The sequence below is a fragment of the Loxodonta africana genome, chromosome 11 (assembly GCF_030014295.1).
Source record: "Loxodonta africana isolate mLoxAfr1 chromosome 11, mLoxAfr1.hap2, whole genome shotgun sequence".
Classification (NCBI taxonomy): Eukaryota; Metazoa; Chordata; class Mammalia; order Proboscidea; family Elephantidae; genus Loxodonta; species Loxodonta africana.
This window is the reverse complement of record NC_087352.1, coordinates 29,077,782-29,096,137: the sequence shown is the minus strand read 5'-3', so window position 1 is coordinate 29,096,137 and position 18,356 is coordinate 29,077,782. Positions and strand designations below refer to the sequence as shown.

Below are 18,356 nucleotides of genomic sequence, written 5' to 3'. Positions count from 1 at the left end.
GATGTACTGATTGTAACCCTACAGGGAAATTCAATTTAAATATCACTTTCTCTGAAAAGACTTCCCTTGATCCCAAGTCCAAAGAAGCTGCCTCTGTTATAGTCTCCCGTTGCATGTTTCGCTTTCCCCCTTTGAAAATGCAAATTTATAATTCATTTTATTTGTATGTTTGTCCCTCAGCAGGCTGATCTCCACTAGGATAGATAATTGCCTGAGCACTGCTGTTTCTTAGTGAGTGGAGGGAAATAAAGCAGAAAGCTATTCAGACTCAGGACAGGTATGACCTCATTCATTGTTAATTCATCTGGTATTTACTGAGTACTTACTATAGAGTCAGTATGAGTCGGAATTGACTTACGGCAGTGGGTTTTACTGCATGTCAGGCACTGGGCTCAATCCTAAGGTTGTGGCAGTCCCTCTCCTTGGAGTGCAGTCTTAGGAGGGAGAAGATTTGGATGAGAAAGGCAGTAGAGTAGAATGGTAGCTGGAAGGGAACACAGGAGCAAGGCGAGGTGAGATCTGAGCTTCTTGGCAGCGTGCAGGAAGAAGCTGTAGAGAGGAGTGTGTGAAGTTGTCTTTGGGACACAGAATGTGGTGAAGCAGAATTTAGGGGAGCTGTGCAGACCAGGGGTCGAGGACACATGTGGAGGAGATAACCCTGAAGATAACAATGGGTCCTTTTGCAACAGATACTCAGCATCACCTGGGAATTTGTTGGAAATGCAAATTCTGGGGCCAACCCCAGGACCAAGCCCACACTTCCTGAATCAGAAAGGGTGGGGGCACTATCTGTGTTTAAATAAGTCCTCTGAGTGATTCGACACGCCCTAAAGTTTGAGAACCACAAGAATGGAGGAAAGGAGGTAAAGCTAGGGAAATTGTGGGTGTTTGCTTTAGAAGAATTTAGAACATAAATCATCTGAAGCGACGGTTCGCAGACTTCAGTGTGCATCAGGATCACTGGGAAAACACTGATTGCTGGGCCCCATGCCTAGGGCTTCCGATTCTTTAAGTCTGAGGTGGAACCTGATGATTTACATTTCTCACAAGTTCTCCTGTGCTGCCGGTGCTGCTCCTAGTCTGGTGCTATAATTTTTTTGAGAACCTGTGCCCTGGAGAGGGTAGGGGTAATCTGGATTCAACTAACTTTCTGGTTTAGGAGCAAAGCCTTTCAGTGGTCACTTTTCCTTCTCATCAGCTCCTGCCATTATCTTATTAGTTGACATCAAGTCAATTCTGACTCATAGTGACCCCATGTGCAGAGTAGAACTGCATCATAGCGTTTTCCAGGCAGTGACCTTTTGGAAGCAGATCACCAGGCCTGTCTTCTGAGGCACCTCTGGGTGGGTTCAAACCACCAATCTTTTGGCTAGTAGTCGAGCACTTAACTGTTTGTGCCACCCAGGGACCCCTTGCCATTATCTTGGGTGACTTCAATGGCCAAATGAAGGATGAGTTATTCTTTCTAGCCTCATGGTTTGCTTGTCAGTTTATTAGAGTGATCTCAGTACTGTTGTCATGTCTACAGTTTTTATTCTCTTATTACTCAGAACTTGTTCCTTGAAAATTTGAATTCCGTTTAATATATTCTGCCACCCCTTTTACTGTAATTCAGTATTCACACTGAATGTACACATACTAGGTGCTGGGGATGAGGAATACAAGATTGAGTAAGTCACGGCCCCTGTTCTTAAGCAGTTTATAGGCCTTTGGGAGGCAAGTACCTGGAATATAATAACTGTAATAGGTGCTATTGGCAGCACAGAGAAGAGGACCTAAACTAAATCGTTATGAAGAGAATGTGTAGAGTGGGCCAGAAGGGTTTCTTGGAAAGAGAAGAGGGTGTGACTTTTATATCCAGTGGTTTTCTGAATATCTCCTACTGGATGCTCATAAATACTTCACACTCACTATGTTCCGTACTGAATTTATTGCCCCACCTACTCCCAAATCTGTTCTCCCTTCTGTGTTCCTTTCTTACTTGGTATTGTAATAACATACCTAATTACTCACCCTGGAAACTAGGGTTAACTTTGAATCTTCCTTTTCCTTATTCAAAATGTGCCAATTTTGCCTATTAAATATCCACATCTATCTTTGCTATCTGTACTGCCATTGGTCTGTTCATACCTTAAACATCTGGTGTTGGGAACTGAGAGTGGTCCCTACCTAGTCAGTCAAATTGACTGAAACACCCTTAGCAATCACATGCGTTAGTTAGGTAGATCACACTTATACTCTATTCTGTTTTTTAAAAATAAGTTTTATTGAGATATAACTCAAATATCATATAATACACCCTTTTAAAGTATACAATTGACTGAATTTTAGTGTATTCACAGAGTTGTACCGTCGTCACCACAGTCAATTTCAGAACACTTTCATCACCACTAAAAGAAAGCCAGCATCTGTTAGCATTCACTCCCAATACCCTTCCAAACCTTCCCAGTCCTATGCAACTATTCATCTATTTTCTGTCTATAGATTTGCCTATTTTGGATATTTCGTGTAAATGAAATTGTACAATATTTGTCCTTTTCTGTCTGACTTATTTCACTCAGCATAATGTTTTCAAGGTTCAATTATGTCATAGCATGTATCATAATTTCATTTCTCTTTATGGCTGAATAATACTCCATTAAGGAGCCCTGGTGGCACAGTGGTTAAAGCAGTTGACTGCTAACTGAAAGGTCATAGGTTCGAAACCACCAGTGGCTCCACAGAAGAAAGATGTGGCATTCTGCTTCTGTAGAGATTTACAGCCTTGGAAACCATACGGGGTCGCTATGAGTCAATTTGGCAGTGGGTAGTACTACATTGGATGTATGTACCACATTTCGTTTATCTGTTCATCTGTTTATGAACACTTGAGTTGTTTTCACCTTTTGGCTATTGTAAATACTGCTGCAGTGAACGTTGGTGTACCTATCAGTTCGAGTCCCTGCTTTCATGTCTTCTTGAGTATATACCTAGGACTGGAATTATTGAGTAATAAGGTAGTTGTATGTTTACAAAAGTTTTTAATTTTGATGAAGTCCAGTTTGTCTATTTTTTCTTTTTTCTCTTATGCTTTTGGTGTCATATTTAAGAAGATTTTGCCTAACCCAAGGCCTTAAAGATTTGCTCCTGTTTTCATCTAAGATTTATGAAGTTTAATCTCTTACAGTTAGATGCATGATTCATTTAGAGGTAATGTTTGTGTATAGTATAAGGAAGGAGTCCAACTTCATTCCTTTGCATGTGGATATCCAGTTGTCCCAGCACCATTTGTTAAACATTATACTCTATTTTCAATGTTTTACCAACCCTGTTAGTAATACATATTTTTGTGTATACTTATTACAGTTTTGTTTTCTTCCCTTTTAGGGAAAGTTGCAAAAATGTTTCAGATTCCTGTGGAAAATCTTGACAACATCAGGAAGGTGCGGAAAAAGGTAAAAGGCATTCTTTTGGATATCGGGCTCGACAGCTGCAAGGAGTTACTGAAGGTAAGAGGACACAAGTAACAGATTAAAAGAAAACAGTAACTGGAGAGTCTAGGGTAGACCTTGTGGAGGTGAGATTTGAACAGGAAGTTTTAGAAGAATGAGTAAGATTCCTTAAGATGGAAATCGCTAGTACTTCAAATGGTCGTGTGAAAATATAATTTGTTCTCATTTATGTCTTTGTGATGTAAGCTATTTTAAGCTGTTCAAGAGTTTAAAATTACTTTTGGGAGAGGATTTATGATCATGATCATTGTTATAAAAAAAATACTGGTTTTTGAAGTTTGAGGAGACTATGTAGAATTACTGTTTTAGTAAAACAAGACCCTAACTTAATTTTTCAGTGTTGTTAGAGTAATCCGTACATGGGAATGCATACATGGTATCCTCTGTTAACATAAACTCACTGCTCCATAGGTTTCTCACCTAATCTTTTGAGTTGCTATTGTCAGTTTGATCCCATATTATTGCTGTTGTTAAGCGCCGTTGAGTTGATTCTGACTCATAGCGACCCTGTGTACAACAGAACAAAACATACCCAGTCTTGCACTGTCCTCACAATCATTGTTATGTTTGAGCCCATTGTTGCAGCCACTGTGTCAGTCCATCTCCTTGAGGGTCTTCCTCTTTTTTACTGACCCTTTATTTACCCAGAAGGATGTCCTTCTCCAGGGATTGGTCCCTCCTGATAACATGTCCAAAGTATGTGAGACAAAGTCTCTCCATCCTTGCTTCTGATGAGCCTTCTGACTGTACTTCCAAGACAGATTTGTTCATCCTTCTGGCAGTCTGTGGTATATTCATTATTCTTCGCCAATACCATATTTAAAGGCATCAATCCTTTGGTCTTCCTTATTCGTTGTCCAGCTTTTGCATTCATATGAGGCAATTGAAAATAACATGACTTGGGTCAGTCATACCTTAAGTCCTCAAGTGACATCTTTGCTTTTTAACACTTTAAAGAGTTCTTTTGCAGCAGATTTGCCCAATGCAATGCAACATTTGATTTCTTGACTTCTGCTTCCATGGGCGTTGATTGTGGATTCAAGTCAATGAAATCCTTGACAGCTTCATTCTTTTCTCCATTTATCATGATGTTGCTTACTGGCCCAGTTGTGAAGATTTTTGTTTTCTTTAGGTTGAGGTGTAATCCATACTGAAGGCTGTAGTCTTTGATCTTCATCAGTAAGTGCTTCAAGTCCTCTTTGCTTTCAGCAGGCAAGGTTGTACCATCTGTGTATGGCAGGTTGTTAACGAGTCTTACTCTAGTCCTGTTGCTGCGCTCTTCATATAGCCTGGCTTCTCAGATTACTTGCTTGGTATACAGATTAAGTATGTTGAAAGGATACAACCCTCATGCACACTTTTTCTGATTTTAAACCACTCATCATCCCCTTGTTCTGTTTGAACAACTGCCTGTTGGTCTACGTGTAGGTTCTACGTGAGCACAATTAAGTGTTCTGGAATTACCATTCTTTGCAATGTTATCAGTAATTTGTCATGATCCACACAGTCGAGTGCCTTTGCATAGTCAGTAAAACACAGGTTAACATCTTTCTGGTATCCTCTGCTTTCAGCCAAGATCCATCTGACATCAGGAATAATATCCTTCGTTCCATGTTCTCTTCTGAATCTGGCTTGAATTTCTGGCAGTTCCCTGTCGATGTACTGCTGCAACCGTTTTTGAATTATCATCATCAAAATTTTACATGTGTGTGATATTAATGATACTGTTTGATGATTTCCACATTCTGTTGGATCACCTTTCTTTGGAATGGGTATAAATATGGATCTCTTCCAGTCGGTTGGCCAGGTAGCTGTCTTCCAGATTTCTTGGCATAGATAAGTGAGGACCCCCACCGCTGCATCCGTTTGTTGGACCATCTCAGTTGGTATTCCATCAATTCCTAGAGCCTTGTTTTTCACCAGTGTCTTCATTGTAGCTTGGGCTTCTTTCTTCAGTACCATTGGTTCCTGATCATATGCTACTTCCTGAACGCCCACCAGTTCTCTTTGGTACAGTGATTCTGTATTCTTTTCATCTTTTTTTGATGCTTCTTATATTGTTCAATATTTTGCTCATAGACTCTTTCAGTATTGCAACTTGAGACTTGAATTTTTTCTTCAGTTCTTTCAGATCAGCTTGGCATATGATGAGCATGTTCTTCCCTTTTGATTTTTTTAACTTCATGTCTTTGCACATTTCAGTATATTTTACTTTGTTCTCTTGACCTGCGCTTTGAAATCTTCTGTTCATCTCTTTTACGTGATCATTTCTTTCATTTGCTTTAGCTACTCTATGTTCAAGAGCAGGTTTCAGAATTGCTTCTGACGTCCATTTTGGTCTTTTCTTTCTTTTCTGTCATTTTAATGACCTTTTACAGATCTTAAAAGAGCACAATGCTCAAGGCAGACAATGTTTACTAATTGTTACGGATTGAATTGTGTCCGCCCAAAAATGTGTGTCAACTTGGCTAGGCCCTGATTCCCAGTATTGTGTGGTTATCCTCCATTTTGTGATCTGATGTAATTTTCCTGTGTGGTGTAAATTCTAACCTCTCTGATGTTAATGAGGCAGGATTTAGAAGCAGTTATGTTAATGAGGGAGGACACAATCTGTAGGATTAGGTTGTATCTTGGGTCAGTCTCTTTTTGAGATACAAAAGAGAGAAGTGAGCAGAGAGGAGAGAGACCTCCTGCCACCAACGAAGAAGAGACAGGGAGCGGAGTGTGTACTTTGGACCTGGGGTCCCTGTGCTGAGAAGCTCCTTGACCCAGGAGAAGATTGACGCCAGGACACATGGAGTTCTCCAAGGAACGCTGAGCCTGCAGATGTCGAAAGGAGACAAGAACTTTCCCCCAGAGCTGGCAGTGGAAGAAAGCCTTCCCTTAGAGCCGATGCCCTGAATTTGGACTTAGAGCCTCCTAAATTGTGAGAGATTAAATTTGTTTGTTAAAACCACCCACTTGTGATTTATCTGTTATAGCAGCAATAGATAACTAATATACTAGTTAAGCTAAAGTATTGTTTGGTTTTAAGAAGACTTCGGGGATATTTTTGGTTTAAGGTTTAAAGATTATGTCAGGTCAATAGTTTTGGGGGTTCATCTAGCCTCTGTGGCTCCAGAAAGCCTGGATTCCATGAGAATTTGAAATTTTGTTCTCTGTTCTCTGTTCTCCCCATTTTGATCAATATTCTGCTATGGAATCTATTATCAAAATGTTCAGTAATGGTAGCTGGGCACCATCCAGTTCTTCTGGTCTTATGACAAAGGAGGTAGTTGTTCATGGAGTTAATTAGCCACACATTCTATATCTTCCTCCTGTTCCTGACTCTTCTTCCTGTGTTGCTCCAGGTGAATAGAGAACAGTTGTGCCAGGTGTTTTATTCTGATTTTGAATTTCTTTGTGTGCAGTCTTAGAAAAATTTAAAAACTAAAATCACAGCCATACACTTTATTGATAAGTTGTATTTTCGTATAATTTTATCTTTTTTTTTATAACATTGAAAATATATGGTTCGCATATATAGTCTAAAAATAAAAATGTCAAATGAGGTTTGCTGTGTGTCCTTATAAACCCGCTGCCTTTGAATCGATTCCGAAATAATTCTGTGCATATCTTACAACTACAGAAATAGTGAAAATGTGTTCTTTGGACTTTTTAAACTTATAAAGAATTTGATTCAAAATATTACTAGCCTAGGAAGAGTTGAGTTTCTTAATTTTAAAATCCCAGGCTTTCAGTGAGATTTTCATTTATTGAAAAGACATTCTGATAGTGAAAGACTAATAATTAGCACGATGGTCATTAACATATCCCTTTTTCTCAAGTAGACGCATATTATGGACTTCCAAAGGGCTCCAGAGAGGTCTCTACTCAGACATGACCTTCTCAAGGAAATTTTCACTCTAAGATGATGCCCTCTCCACTACACCCCTTATTCTCTTACTCGTCTCCATTTTTCTCCAAAGCACTTCTGCTACCTAATTATTTCTTTATTATTTATCACTCCACTTGAGTGTAAGACTCCAATGAGGCAAGGACCTCATTGTTTTTTTTAACTACTTTTTTTATGAACAGATCAGAAGGGAGCCCTTGTGGCACTGTGGTTAAGAGGTTGGCTGCTAACTAAAAGGTGGGCAGTTCAAATCCACGAGCTGCTCCTTGGAAACCCTATGAGGTAGTTCTACTCTGTCTTATAGGGTTGCTATGAGTTGGAATCAACTCGATTGTAATGGGTATAACAGATCAGAATAGTGTCAGGCACATAGTTGCTTAAAGATAACTTTTAAGTGAGTGAATGAATAAAAGAAAGCAAAATCCAAGTGAAGAAATAATTTTTTTTCCTAAATTTTATTTTGTTGTTGAGAGTATATACACAGCAAACATACACTAATTCAACAGTTTCTACATGTACAATTTAGTGATATTGATCACATTTTTTGAGTTGTGCAGCCACTCTCACCCTTCTTTTCTTAGTTGTTACTCCCAAGTTAACTTAAACTCACTGCCTCCAAAGGTTTCTAATTTTTCGCGTTGCTCTTGTCAGTTTGACCCCATATAGATAGCTCTTAAAAGATGTAATGCCAAGGCAGACCTTTTTTACTAGTTAAACTAAACTGTTGTTTAGTTTTAAGAAGACTTCAGGGAATATTGTTGGTTTAAGGTTTAAAAGATTATCTCAGGGCAGTAGTTTGAGGGTTTCATCCAGTCTCCATGGCTCCAGAAAGTCTGGATTCTATGAGAATTTGAAATTCTGTTCTGCATTTCCCCCCTTTTGATCGGGATTCCTCTGCGGAATCTTTGATCAAATGTGCAGTAATGGTAGCTGGACACCATCCAGTTCTTCTTTTCTCGTGGCAAAGGATGCAGTCGTTCATGGAGGCAGTTAGCCACACATTCCATATCCACCTATTCCTAGCTCTCCTTCTTCCTCTGTTGCTCCAGGTGAGTAAAGACTAATTGTTGTGCTCAGATGGCCATTTGCAAGCTTTTAAGACCCCAGGCACTATGCAACAAACTAGGAGCTAGAACAGAAGCACTAAACATGTTATTATGCCCAATTAAGTTGGATGTCCTGTGAAGCCATGACCCTAAACCTTCAAACCAAGGAACCAAATCCATTGAGGTGTTTGGTTATACATAAGCAGGAGAAATACTTTAATAGCAGAGTGTGACTGTAGCTACACCTGGAAGTATAAGGAAAGGAGAGATGCTGAGATGGCAGCTCTTGGGTAGTCCTCATTACTCAAGAACAGTCTTGAAATAAGAGAACCTTTGCAGTTTTGCGTGTAAGTCATGTTTTACACGTGGGAAAAGAACAGGATAATTATTTGGAGAGAAGATTGAGAATGGAATATTTGCCAAGTATATTCAGGGTAGACATGTTGTTCATTAATAATAAATGAGTATATTAATTTAAATAATATTTACAGGGAATATAAAAATGAGTACCCAAGAACACAAGCGTACGTGTATAGTCTGAGAAATGTCAAATGATAATACACAGGAAGCTCCTGGAATGGTGCCTTGCATATGGTAGGTGATCAAAAGATGAGTGTTGAGACATAGTGGTATCCTTCAGTAGACAAACTGGATATGTTCTTTGATCGTTAGAGGGTAAAACAGGAGTTTTTTATTTTAATCCTGGCCGTTAGCTGATGACTATGGGCAGATCAGTGAGCCTTTAGGCCTTGGTGTTCTCATCATTACAATGAAGGGATATAGAGAATTAAGTCAGGATACTCACCCCCATTATGGAGATTACAATCTAGCTGGAGCTGGACGACAAACTGGGAACAGTAATAGTGAAATAAGCAGAAAGATCACTTCTAGCTGGGGAGGCTAGTGTAGTCTTTATGGAGGAGATGACATTGGAACTGTTTTTTTATTTTTGTTTTTTTAAGAAGGGTAGGATCCTTCAGTGGAAAGAGTTAGGGTACTCCAGGAACATAGAATTTAGAACAAAGACTCAGTTGATTAACCCCAATCAATCCAGACTGAGTAAATTCAATTTTTTTTTTTAAAAAGTTCTATTTGGAAATAATCATTTAAAATGAGTGTCTTAGGCTGGGTTCTCTAGAGAAGCAAAATCAGTAAAGCATATAAATATCTATAAAAGAGATTTTATATCAAGGAAATGGCTCACGCAGTTGTAGAGGCTGGAATGTCCCAAATCAGTTGCTCAGGCTGGAAGCTTCTCTTTTGATTTACATAGTCTTGGGGGCTGGTGAATTCATGATTGGCAGGTCAGACAACAGGGCTCTTGCTTACAGGCTTCTAAGATCAACAGTTGCCAGGATTGGCGGGCAAGATGGCAGGTAAACTGCTAGCCCAAGTCCCAAGAACCGGAGGTCAGACAAACAGGAGCCAGCTGCAGGATCTAGAGTGAGCAAAAGCTGGAGAGCCTTGCCAAAGGGTCCACTTATATTCAGTGCTGGCCACATGGCCAAGGAAACTCCCTTTCAGCTGATTGGCTGCTCACAGCAGATCCCATCATGGAGGTGATCACATTATATTAAATTTCATCACTGAAGTGATCACATCATCATACGACTGCCGAACTAAATCATAACTGCTAACCCCTGAGAATCACGGCCCAGCCAAGTTGACACACAACCTTAATGATCACACTGATAAAAAGTTACAAGAATTAAGAATAATACAAGAATCCTCAGTACCCTTAACTATATTTATTATTTTTTATAGTTCCGTCTCATTTGCTTTAACATTTGCTCACTCTTTTGCTTGTGCTTGCTCTGTGTGTGTAATTTTTCCCCTGAGCCATTTGAGAGTTAGTGGCATACCTCCTGACCCTTAGCACCTATATACAAAATTCTAAGAATAAGGATAATCTCTTAAATTACAGCAGTATGTTGGCATATTAAGTAAGTTTAACATTGGTAAGAAATTCTTTTATCTAATTTACTGATCATATTCCATTTTTGTCAGTTGATTCAATAATGTCATTTATGTACAGCATTTTTTCTCCTGTCGGTAATAGATCCAGCGTAGGATCAGGTATCATATTCGTCATAGCTCTTTAGTCTCCTTTAATGTGACTTCCGTGCAGTTGTGGAATTGGTTTTGTTTTGTTTTTAGTTAAAATATCAGTAACAAAAATAAAATTTCTCATCCTTTAGTTCTTTTTCTGTGACCTTGAGTAGATCTGAACATTGCTCATGACCTTTATGACCTTTTGCTTTGTAGTTAGCGTAAGAATGTGTTTACTCATCTGAATTTGTTCAGGATGGTTTACTTTTTCATTACAAGGCTATGCTGACGGAGATATGTACCTGCCTCACAAAGAAGAGATTGAATGGCTTAAAACTGTTCAGTTAGTTAGATTAACTATTGGGTTGTTACTAATTCTTTTGGTGGAAATTCTAATTTTTATAATTTGCAGTTGAGCCTAATAGTTTGTGATTTTTAAAAATCCAAGCAGGATAAAAGTTCATTGTAGAAAAATTAGGAAATATACATAGAAACCTAAAGAAGAAGATAAGACTTCTAAACCACTGTACCAAAATATCTGCTGTTAACATGGTTCTGTATCTTTCTGAATTTTTTAATGGGATATGTTTCCATTTTTTTTTTCTTAGAAGGATGTGATCAAACCCCATATAAGCTATTGTAGTAGCTTTTCTTCCCCCCATTCACTGAATGGCATATTAAGAACCGTCTTACCATGTCAAGTGTGTTTTTTCCTAATGCTCCATAGTAAAAGTACCTTGGTTTGAAGCAACAGAAATCAAGTCTGACCAACTTAAGCAAAAGAGAACTTACTGGAAGGACATTAGGGACTTGCAGAAGCCAAGCAAACTGGGGAGCCAGCATTGGAAACAAGAACCAAGGGAACACCTGCCCGATGGCTTAACTACCCTGTTGCCAGCATGGAATGTCATGTCGCTCCTGTTTCCTCATCTGATTTCCAAAGCATATATAACTCCACTCTTGTAGCAAAAGCTGGGGCCTCAGAGAGTAGCTGTACAGCTCTTGTCAGAAGCCTAGTGGAGAAAAGTAAAGCTTAGGGAAGATAGACTCTTCCACCAACCTTATCTGCTTTTCTAAAAGTGGATCTAAACCCTGCTATGCACTAGAATCTCTTGGGGACTTTTCGAAAATTTTTTATTGTGGTAAAAAATAAATAAAAAGTTTGCCATTTTAACCAGTTTTAAGTGTACAATTCAGTGACATTAATTACATTTGCTGTGTTGCAAAACTATCACCACTATGTGTTTCCAAAAGTTTTTATCATACCAAACAGAAGCTCTGCATCCTTTCAGCTAGAACCCCCCCAGCCCCTGGTAACCACTAATAAGATTTGGTCTCTGTGCATTTGCCTGTTCTGGATATTTCATATAAGTGGTATCATCCAATATTCCTCCTTTTGTGACTGACTTAATTCACTCAGCATAATGTTTTCAAGGTTCATTCATATCATAGGATGTATCAGAACTTCATTTCTTTTTATAGCTGAATAATAAGTTAATTGTATGGATAATACCACATTCCATTTATCCATTTATGTGTTGACGACACAGGGTTGTTTCTACCTTTTGGCTGTTGTGAATAATGCTGTTGTGAACATGTCTTTTCATTGATTTCAGTTATTTCGGGTATATACCTAGGAGTGGAATTGCTGGATCATGTGGTTCTGTGTTTAACTTTTTTGAAGAAACACCAAACTGTTCTGTGTAGTGGCTGCACCATTAATTGGGCAGCGGGGCCCCTCCGACAGTTCAGGCACCGCGCGCGGGTCCGTGGCCGGGCCGGGGTGGGCCGGGGGCAGCTGGGGACCCCCAGAGCAGGACTTTGAAAAAAAATTCCCCGGCGGTGCGCCTCCGCAGGACCCACCAGCAATGCAGGAAGGTTCCAATTTCTTCACATCTTGGCCACCGCTTGCTATTTTCTATTTTTCTGATAATAGCCATCCTAGTGGGTTTGAAAGCATGAATTCTTCTCTGGTCTTCCTTATTCATTGTCCAGCTTTCACATGCATATGAGGCAATTGAAAATACCGTGACTTGAGTCAGGCACATCTTAGTCCTCAAAGTGACATCTCTTTAAAGAGGTCTTTTGTGGCAGGTTTGCCCAGTGCAATACATTGTTTGGTTTCTTGACTGCTGCTTCCATAGGTGTTAATTGTGGATCCAAGTAAAATGAAATCCTTGGCAACTTCAGTCTCTTCTCGGTTTATCATGATGTTGCTTATTAGTCTAGTTGTGAGTTTTGTCTTCTTTATGTTGAGGTGTAATCCATACTGAAGGCCGTAGTCTTTTGTCTTCAACAGTAAGTGCTTCAAGTCCTCTGCTTTCAGCAAGCAAGGTTGTGTCGTCTGCATATTACAGGTTGTTAATGAGTCTTCCTCCATTCCTGATGCTGAGTTTCTTCTTCATACAGTCCAGCTTCTCAGACTATTTGCTCAGCATATAGATTGAATAAATATGTTGAAAGCATACAACCCTGATGCACACCTTTCCTGATTTTAAACCAGGCAGTATTCCCTTGTTTGGTTTGAACAACTGCGTCTTGGTGTATGTATAGGTTCCACATAAGCACAATTAAGTGTTCTGGATTCCCATTTTTCACAGTGTTATTCATAATTTGTTATGATCCACACAGTCGAATGCCTTTGCATAGTCAATAAAACACAGGTAAACCTCTTTCTGGTATTCTCTGCTTTCAGCCATGACCCATCTGACATCCCTTATTCAACATCCTCTGATACCAGCTTGAATTTCTGGCAGTTACCTGTTGATGTACTGCTACAATCATTTTTTACTTATCTTCAGCAAAATTTTACTTGTGTGTGATATTAATGATATTGTTTGATAATTTCTGCGCTCTGTTAGATCACCTTTCTTTAGAATAGGCACAAATACGGATCTCTTCCATTGACTATACCACGGACTGCCAGAAGAAATGAAAAAACCTGCCTTGGAAGTACAGCCAGAATGCTTCCTGGAAGCAAGGATGGCGAAATTTCATCTCATATACTTTGGACATGTTATCAGGAGAGAACAGTCCATGGTGAAGTAGAGGATCAGCAAAAAAGAGGAAGACCCTCAACGAGATGGACTGACAGAGCAGCTGTAATGATGGGCTCAAGGATAGCACCCATTATGAGGACTATGAGGATGGCGCGGGACCGGGCAGTGTTTCATTCTGTTGTACATAGGGTTGTTATGAGTTGGAACCAACTCAGTGGCACCTAGTAACAACAACAGTGGGTTTGGAGTAGTAACTCATTGAGATTTTAATTAGCATTTCCCTAATGACTAATGATGTTGAGCATCTTTTCAGGTGTTTATTGGTAATTTGTTTATTTTTGGAGAAGGTCTGTTACATCCTTTGCTGATTTTTAAATTGGGTTGTTTGTTTTTTAGTTCTTGAGTTGTAGGAGTTTTATGTATTCTGGATGACTTATCCATCTGAGAAGAAGCCCTCTACATGTTCTGTATCTTTGTATAAATGACTGTCATGAAAGATATTTAAAGAGTAATACAAAAATATACTTTTCTTTCATTCTCTAAGACATGGATTTTTAAAAAGTGTCAAGGTATAATTTTTAAAAAGTATGTTCAGAATAAACATTCTCTTATTTTGAAGTACTGTTTTGTTTCATTACGTACTCATGAAACTGTATGACTTTAGGACCTTTATCTACATCTAGGCTTTGCTGACATGCACGTATAGATAATTATTTGTGTTGTGCTAAAAACCATTTTTTCGGAAGTCTTATCTGTTTATTTCTTATAACTTAACCCGGATTATTTCAACCTTTTTCTTAGTTCTTATACTAATGGGTTCTTGTTAGCTGCCTTCAAGTTGTCCCTCACCTTATGGCCACCCTGTGCACAGTGGAACAAAATGCTGCCTGGTCCTGTGTGATTCCCATGATCAGTTGTGGATTGAACCATTGTGGTCCATAGGATTTTCATTGACTGATTTTCAGAAGTTGATCACCAGGCCTTTCTTCCTAGTCTTTCTTAGTCTGGAAGTTCTGTTGAAACCTGTTCAGCATCATAGCAGCACACTAGCCTCCAGCGACAGACGTGTGGTGGCTGTGTATAAGGTGCATTGGCCAGGAATTAAACCCTGGTGTCCTGCATGGAAGGCATGAATTCTGCCACTCAGCTACCAATGCACTCACTTAACGGGTACTCTCAAAATTTGATGACGGCCTTGAATTTTTCATTTCACGTTTCCCATGTAGATTTTTGAGTCTCCAAGTGATGTAAACCCAGTAAAAACCAAACCTAGTGCTGTCGAGTTGATTCCGATTCCTAACAATCTTATAGGACAGAGTAGAACTGCCCCAGAGTTTCCAAGGAGCACCTGGCAGATTCGAACTGCCAACCTTTTGGTTAGCAGCTGTAGCTCTTAACCACTACGCCACCAGGGTTTCCCAGGCGATGTAACCAGGTTATAATTAAACCTTTCCTTATCTTCTAGATTTGCATGACGATCCCTCTCTCTCTTTTTTTAAAGGACCTTAAAGCCTTTGATCCAGGAGAGAAGTACTTTTATAACACATCATGGGGAGATGTTGCTCTCTGGGAACCTTCTGGAAAGAAAGTGGTATGTATTTGACCTTCGTGTTTCTCAAAATTAGGGTTACACATAGAAATTAAGTTCTGAGGAACATCACACGTAATGGGGTTGGTGATGAATGGGTAGGGAAGAGCTATAGTGTAATGTTCAGGAAAGTGGAAAAACAGTATTTTGCTTTGAGGGTTCTCTGCATATAGAGTTGATAAACTGATACACCGTGACACTATTACATGTTCTTGATTATAAGATGCCACTGATGTAAGAAGGACCTTTGATTTGATAACTGTTTTGAGTGAAAAGAAATTCCACTACATTAAATGTACAAAATGATTGACGGTACATCCTGGTTTCTGAAACTAAAATAAAAATGTGGATCTTTGAATTGAAAAAATTTTTAATGATTTGGGACCTTAACCTGAGTAAGTTCAAACTAATACATGTGATGTACTGCTGAGTTCTCCTTTTAAGGAAACCTTTCCCACCAGCCAACCATTAGCACCTTTGTCAGTATCAAACTCATTATATCCCAAACTTGACTTACCTGTTTCCCCCAGATTTCTGTTTGTCCAAATCAGCTCCTTTCTTGCCTCTGTCAGTTGTGTCACCCTTTTCCAAGTCATGCCTGCTTGGGAATTTGGAATTTTTATTTATTTTGCTATAACCAGTCAATCATTGTTTTGTCAAATATTTCTTTAAAAGTATTTCTAGTATCAACCCATTCTTTCTTGATTCCCACTCCTCTGCCTCTGTCTTGGGTCCACCTCTTCAAACTTGGAATGAGGCGTGTTTCGTACCCTCTTTGACCATCAGACCATTTTCATGAAATCACTTTGATTTTGTTATTCTCTTGCTCAGACAGCTCAAGGCTGTTGAAACACGCCTGGCTCTTAAGACCTTTACTTTCTGAGTCATTTTTTAGGCCTCATTGATTTTTGTTTTCTAAATTATTAAAAGATCCTATAATGTTACATGCAGTATAATATGTAATTATGTGCTTTTCATCAAGAAACTTTTTTTTTTTAATTCCTGCTGCAAAACAGGTAAAAGTTCAGTGCCAGATACAAAGAAGTGAAAGTTAGGCTTCTTTTCCTTAAGGAGTCTGTGTTTTAATCTGGGTAAATAGGGCCTAGGCATGAAATGTTAAATACTAATATGAAATAGAGAATCGAATGTATCGAACAGATACCATATTCAGAAAAAAGAAAAGAAAGAACACTTGCCTGGAGTGGTAGAGACTATGTCGTCTGCTAGTTTTCCTTTATATATACAAATTACTTTTCCATGCTTTTAGAAAAGTTCCATTTAAAAACAAACAATAAAACCCCACGTCTTATACTTGTTTTGTTTTTCCTGTGGTTTTGAGCACGTGTGTTTGCAGTGAGAGCTTGTTTGAGTTCATAATTTAGTGTCTTATTTCTCTTCGTTCCAAAGGTAGTCTTCCTATTTTGACCCTTTTCTCTTTGGAGAATTTAAATCTGTGTGCTGATCTTTCTAGGGAAATACAGTTTATGAAGAAAAACATTTTAGGGAAGCAAAGCAGAGCTGGGCATAATCTTGCTGTATTATATGGTGGGCACTGTAATCAGGTCCTTAAGGGCTTAGAGAAATAAGTAACATGTTAGAGCTTCTCAGGTTTTGAGGACAGAGAGAGACATGCTAATGTTACCTCAGGTGATGGAGCTTTATTATTATGGGAATTTTGAGGAAGCAACATTTAGGCTTCATGGAGAGATGAACTATTTTGGATACAGTATTTCCAGCAGCACACAGTACTTGTGAATCTGCTTCTCTGCTTTTTTTAACTGCTTTTCTTCCTCTGTTCCCAATGACCTAAATGTCTCACACACAAATTATTTCTGGTTGGTCATTATCTGAGAACTTTTACATACAGGCATGTGTATGAATATAAGTTTTCGCTTGTCTTGGGTAAATACCTAGGAGTGGGATCGCTGGGCTGTAGGGTAAGTAAGAATATATTTATCCTTATTAGAAACTGCCACACTGATTGGCTTTCTCGAGCAGTTTGGCTTTCTCAGCAGCAGTGTGAGTTCCAGTTGCTCTACATCCTTGCCAGCATTTGGTATTGTCGGTTTGTTGTATGTATTTGTTTCCCTTTCTGATAGATGTGTGGTGGTATCTCACTTGGTTTTAGTTTTTATTTCCCTAGTGACTAATGATATTTAGTGTCTTTCGTTGTGTTTATTTGGCATCAGGTATTTTTTTGATAAAGTTCAAATCTTTTTCCATTTTTTAAATTGGGTCATTTGTTTTCTTATAATTCAAATTTGAATATACTCACTATGGATGTTCTGGATTAAAAAAAAAAAAACCCATTGCTCTCAAGTCAGTTGGGACTCAGTGACCACATGTGTTACAGAATAGAACTGCTCCATAGGGTTTTATTGGCTGTAATCTTTACAGAAGCAAATCACCAGGCCTTTCTTGCACAGCACTGCTGGATGGGTTCATGCAAACCATTTGTGCTACATGGGGGTCTTCATATTCTGGATATACCTATTCTGGATATATGCCCTTTATATGTGCTTTGCAAATACTCTTTTTTTTAGCCCATGACTTCTTTGATTTTTTTTAAATGTTTTTTAAAAAGCAGAAGTCTTTTTACTCTAATAAAATCCAGTTTATCATTTTTTATTTATAGGTAATGTTTTTGTTCTGTTTAAGAAATAGGGCCTTAGGCAAAGGCCTAACCTGAAGATTTGTTCAGCACTAACAGATGTTAATGTGCAGTTGTTAGGAAGTTGTGTCTACTCTTCCACTGAATGCGGTTTTCATTGAGAGGGCATTGGTGGTTCAGTGGTAGGATTCTCACCTTCCACACAGGAGACCTGGGTTTGATTCCCAGCTAATACACCTTATGTGCAGGAGGCTTGCATGTTGCTTCGATGCTGAACAGGTTTCAGTGGAGCTTCCAGACTGAGACTAGGAAGAAAGGCCTGGCAACATACCGCTGGAAATCAGCCAGTGAAAACCCTATGGATCACAATAGTCCAGTCTACAACTGATCATAGGGATGGTGCAGGACCAGGAAGTGTTTTGGTCCAATGTGCATGGGTTGCCAGGAATCTGGGGCCGACTTGACGGCAGCTAACTTTACATTTGAGTACAATACTGTATATCATTAAGTATAAAATGCACACTATTTAATGAACCACTCAAAAAACTAAAACAATGCTTCCTTTAAACTTTGTTACATACACCATATCACCATCAATTGTAAAGTGCATCCAGATTTCAGAAATGTTAAAATATGAAAAAAGTGTACCCTGGAATCAGTAAAATATGGTGGTTTTG

At 38.9% G+C, this 18,356-nt stretch overlaps 1 protein-coding gene across 2 annotated transcripts in view; it reads left to right on the top strand.

Moving 5' to 3' along the window:
* The window catches only part of ADNP2 (ADNP homeobox 2), a 70,590-nt gene that overhangs the window by 13,699 nt on the left and 38,535 nt on the right, over positions 1–18,356 (top strand). The window contains exons 2-3 of one of the 2 annotated variants that reach the window (XM_064294358.1): positions 3,367–3,488; positions 14,982–15,071. In XM_064294358.1, coding sequence (XP_064150428.1) covers positions 3,381–3,488; positions 14,982–15,071 — 198 coding nt within the window. In that variant the 5' untranslated portion in view covers positions 3,367–3,380. Of the gene's footprint in view, positions 1–3,366; positions 3,489–14,981; positions 15,072–18,356 lie in introns of those variants that run through there. The other variant, XM_010586674.3, reaches the window with a different exon arrangement.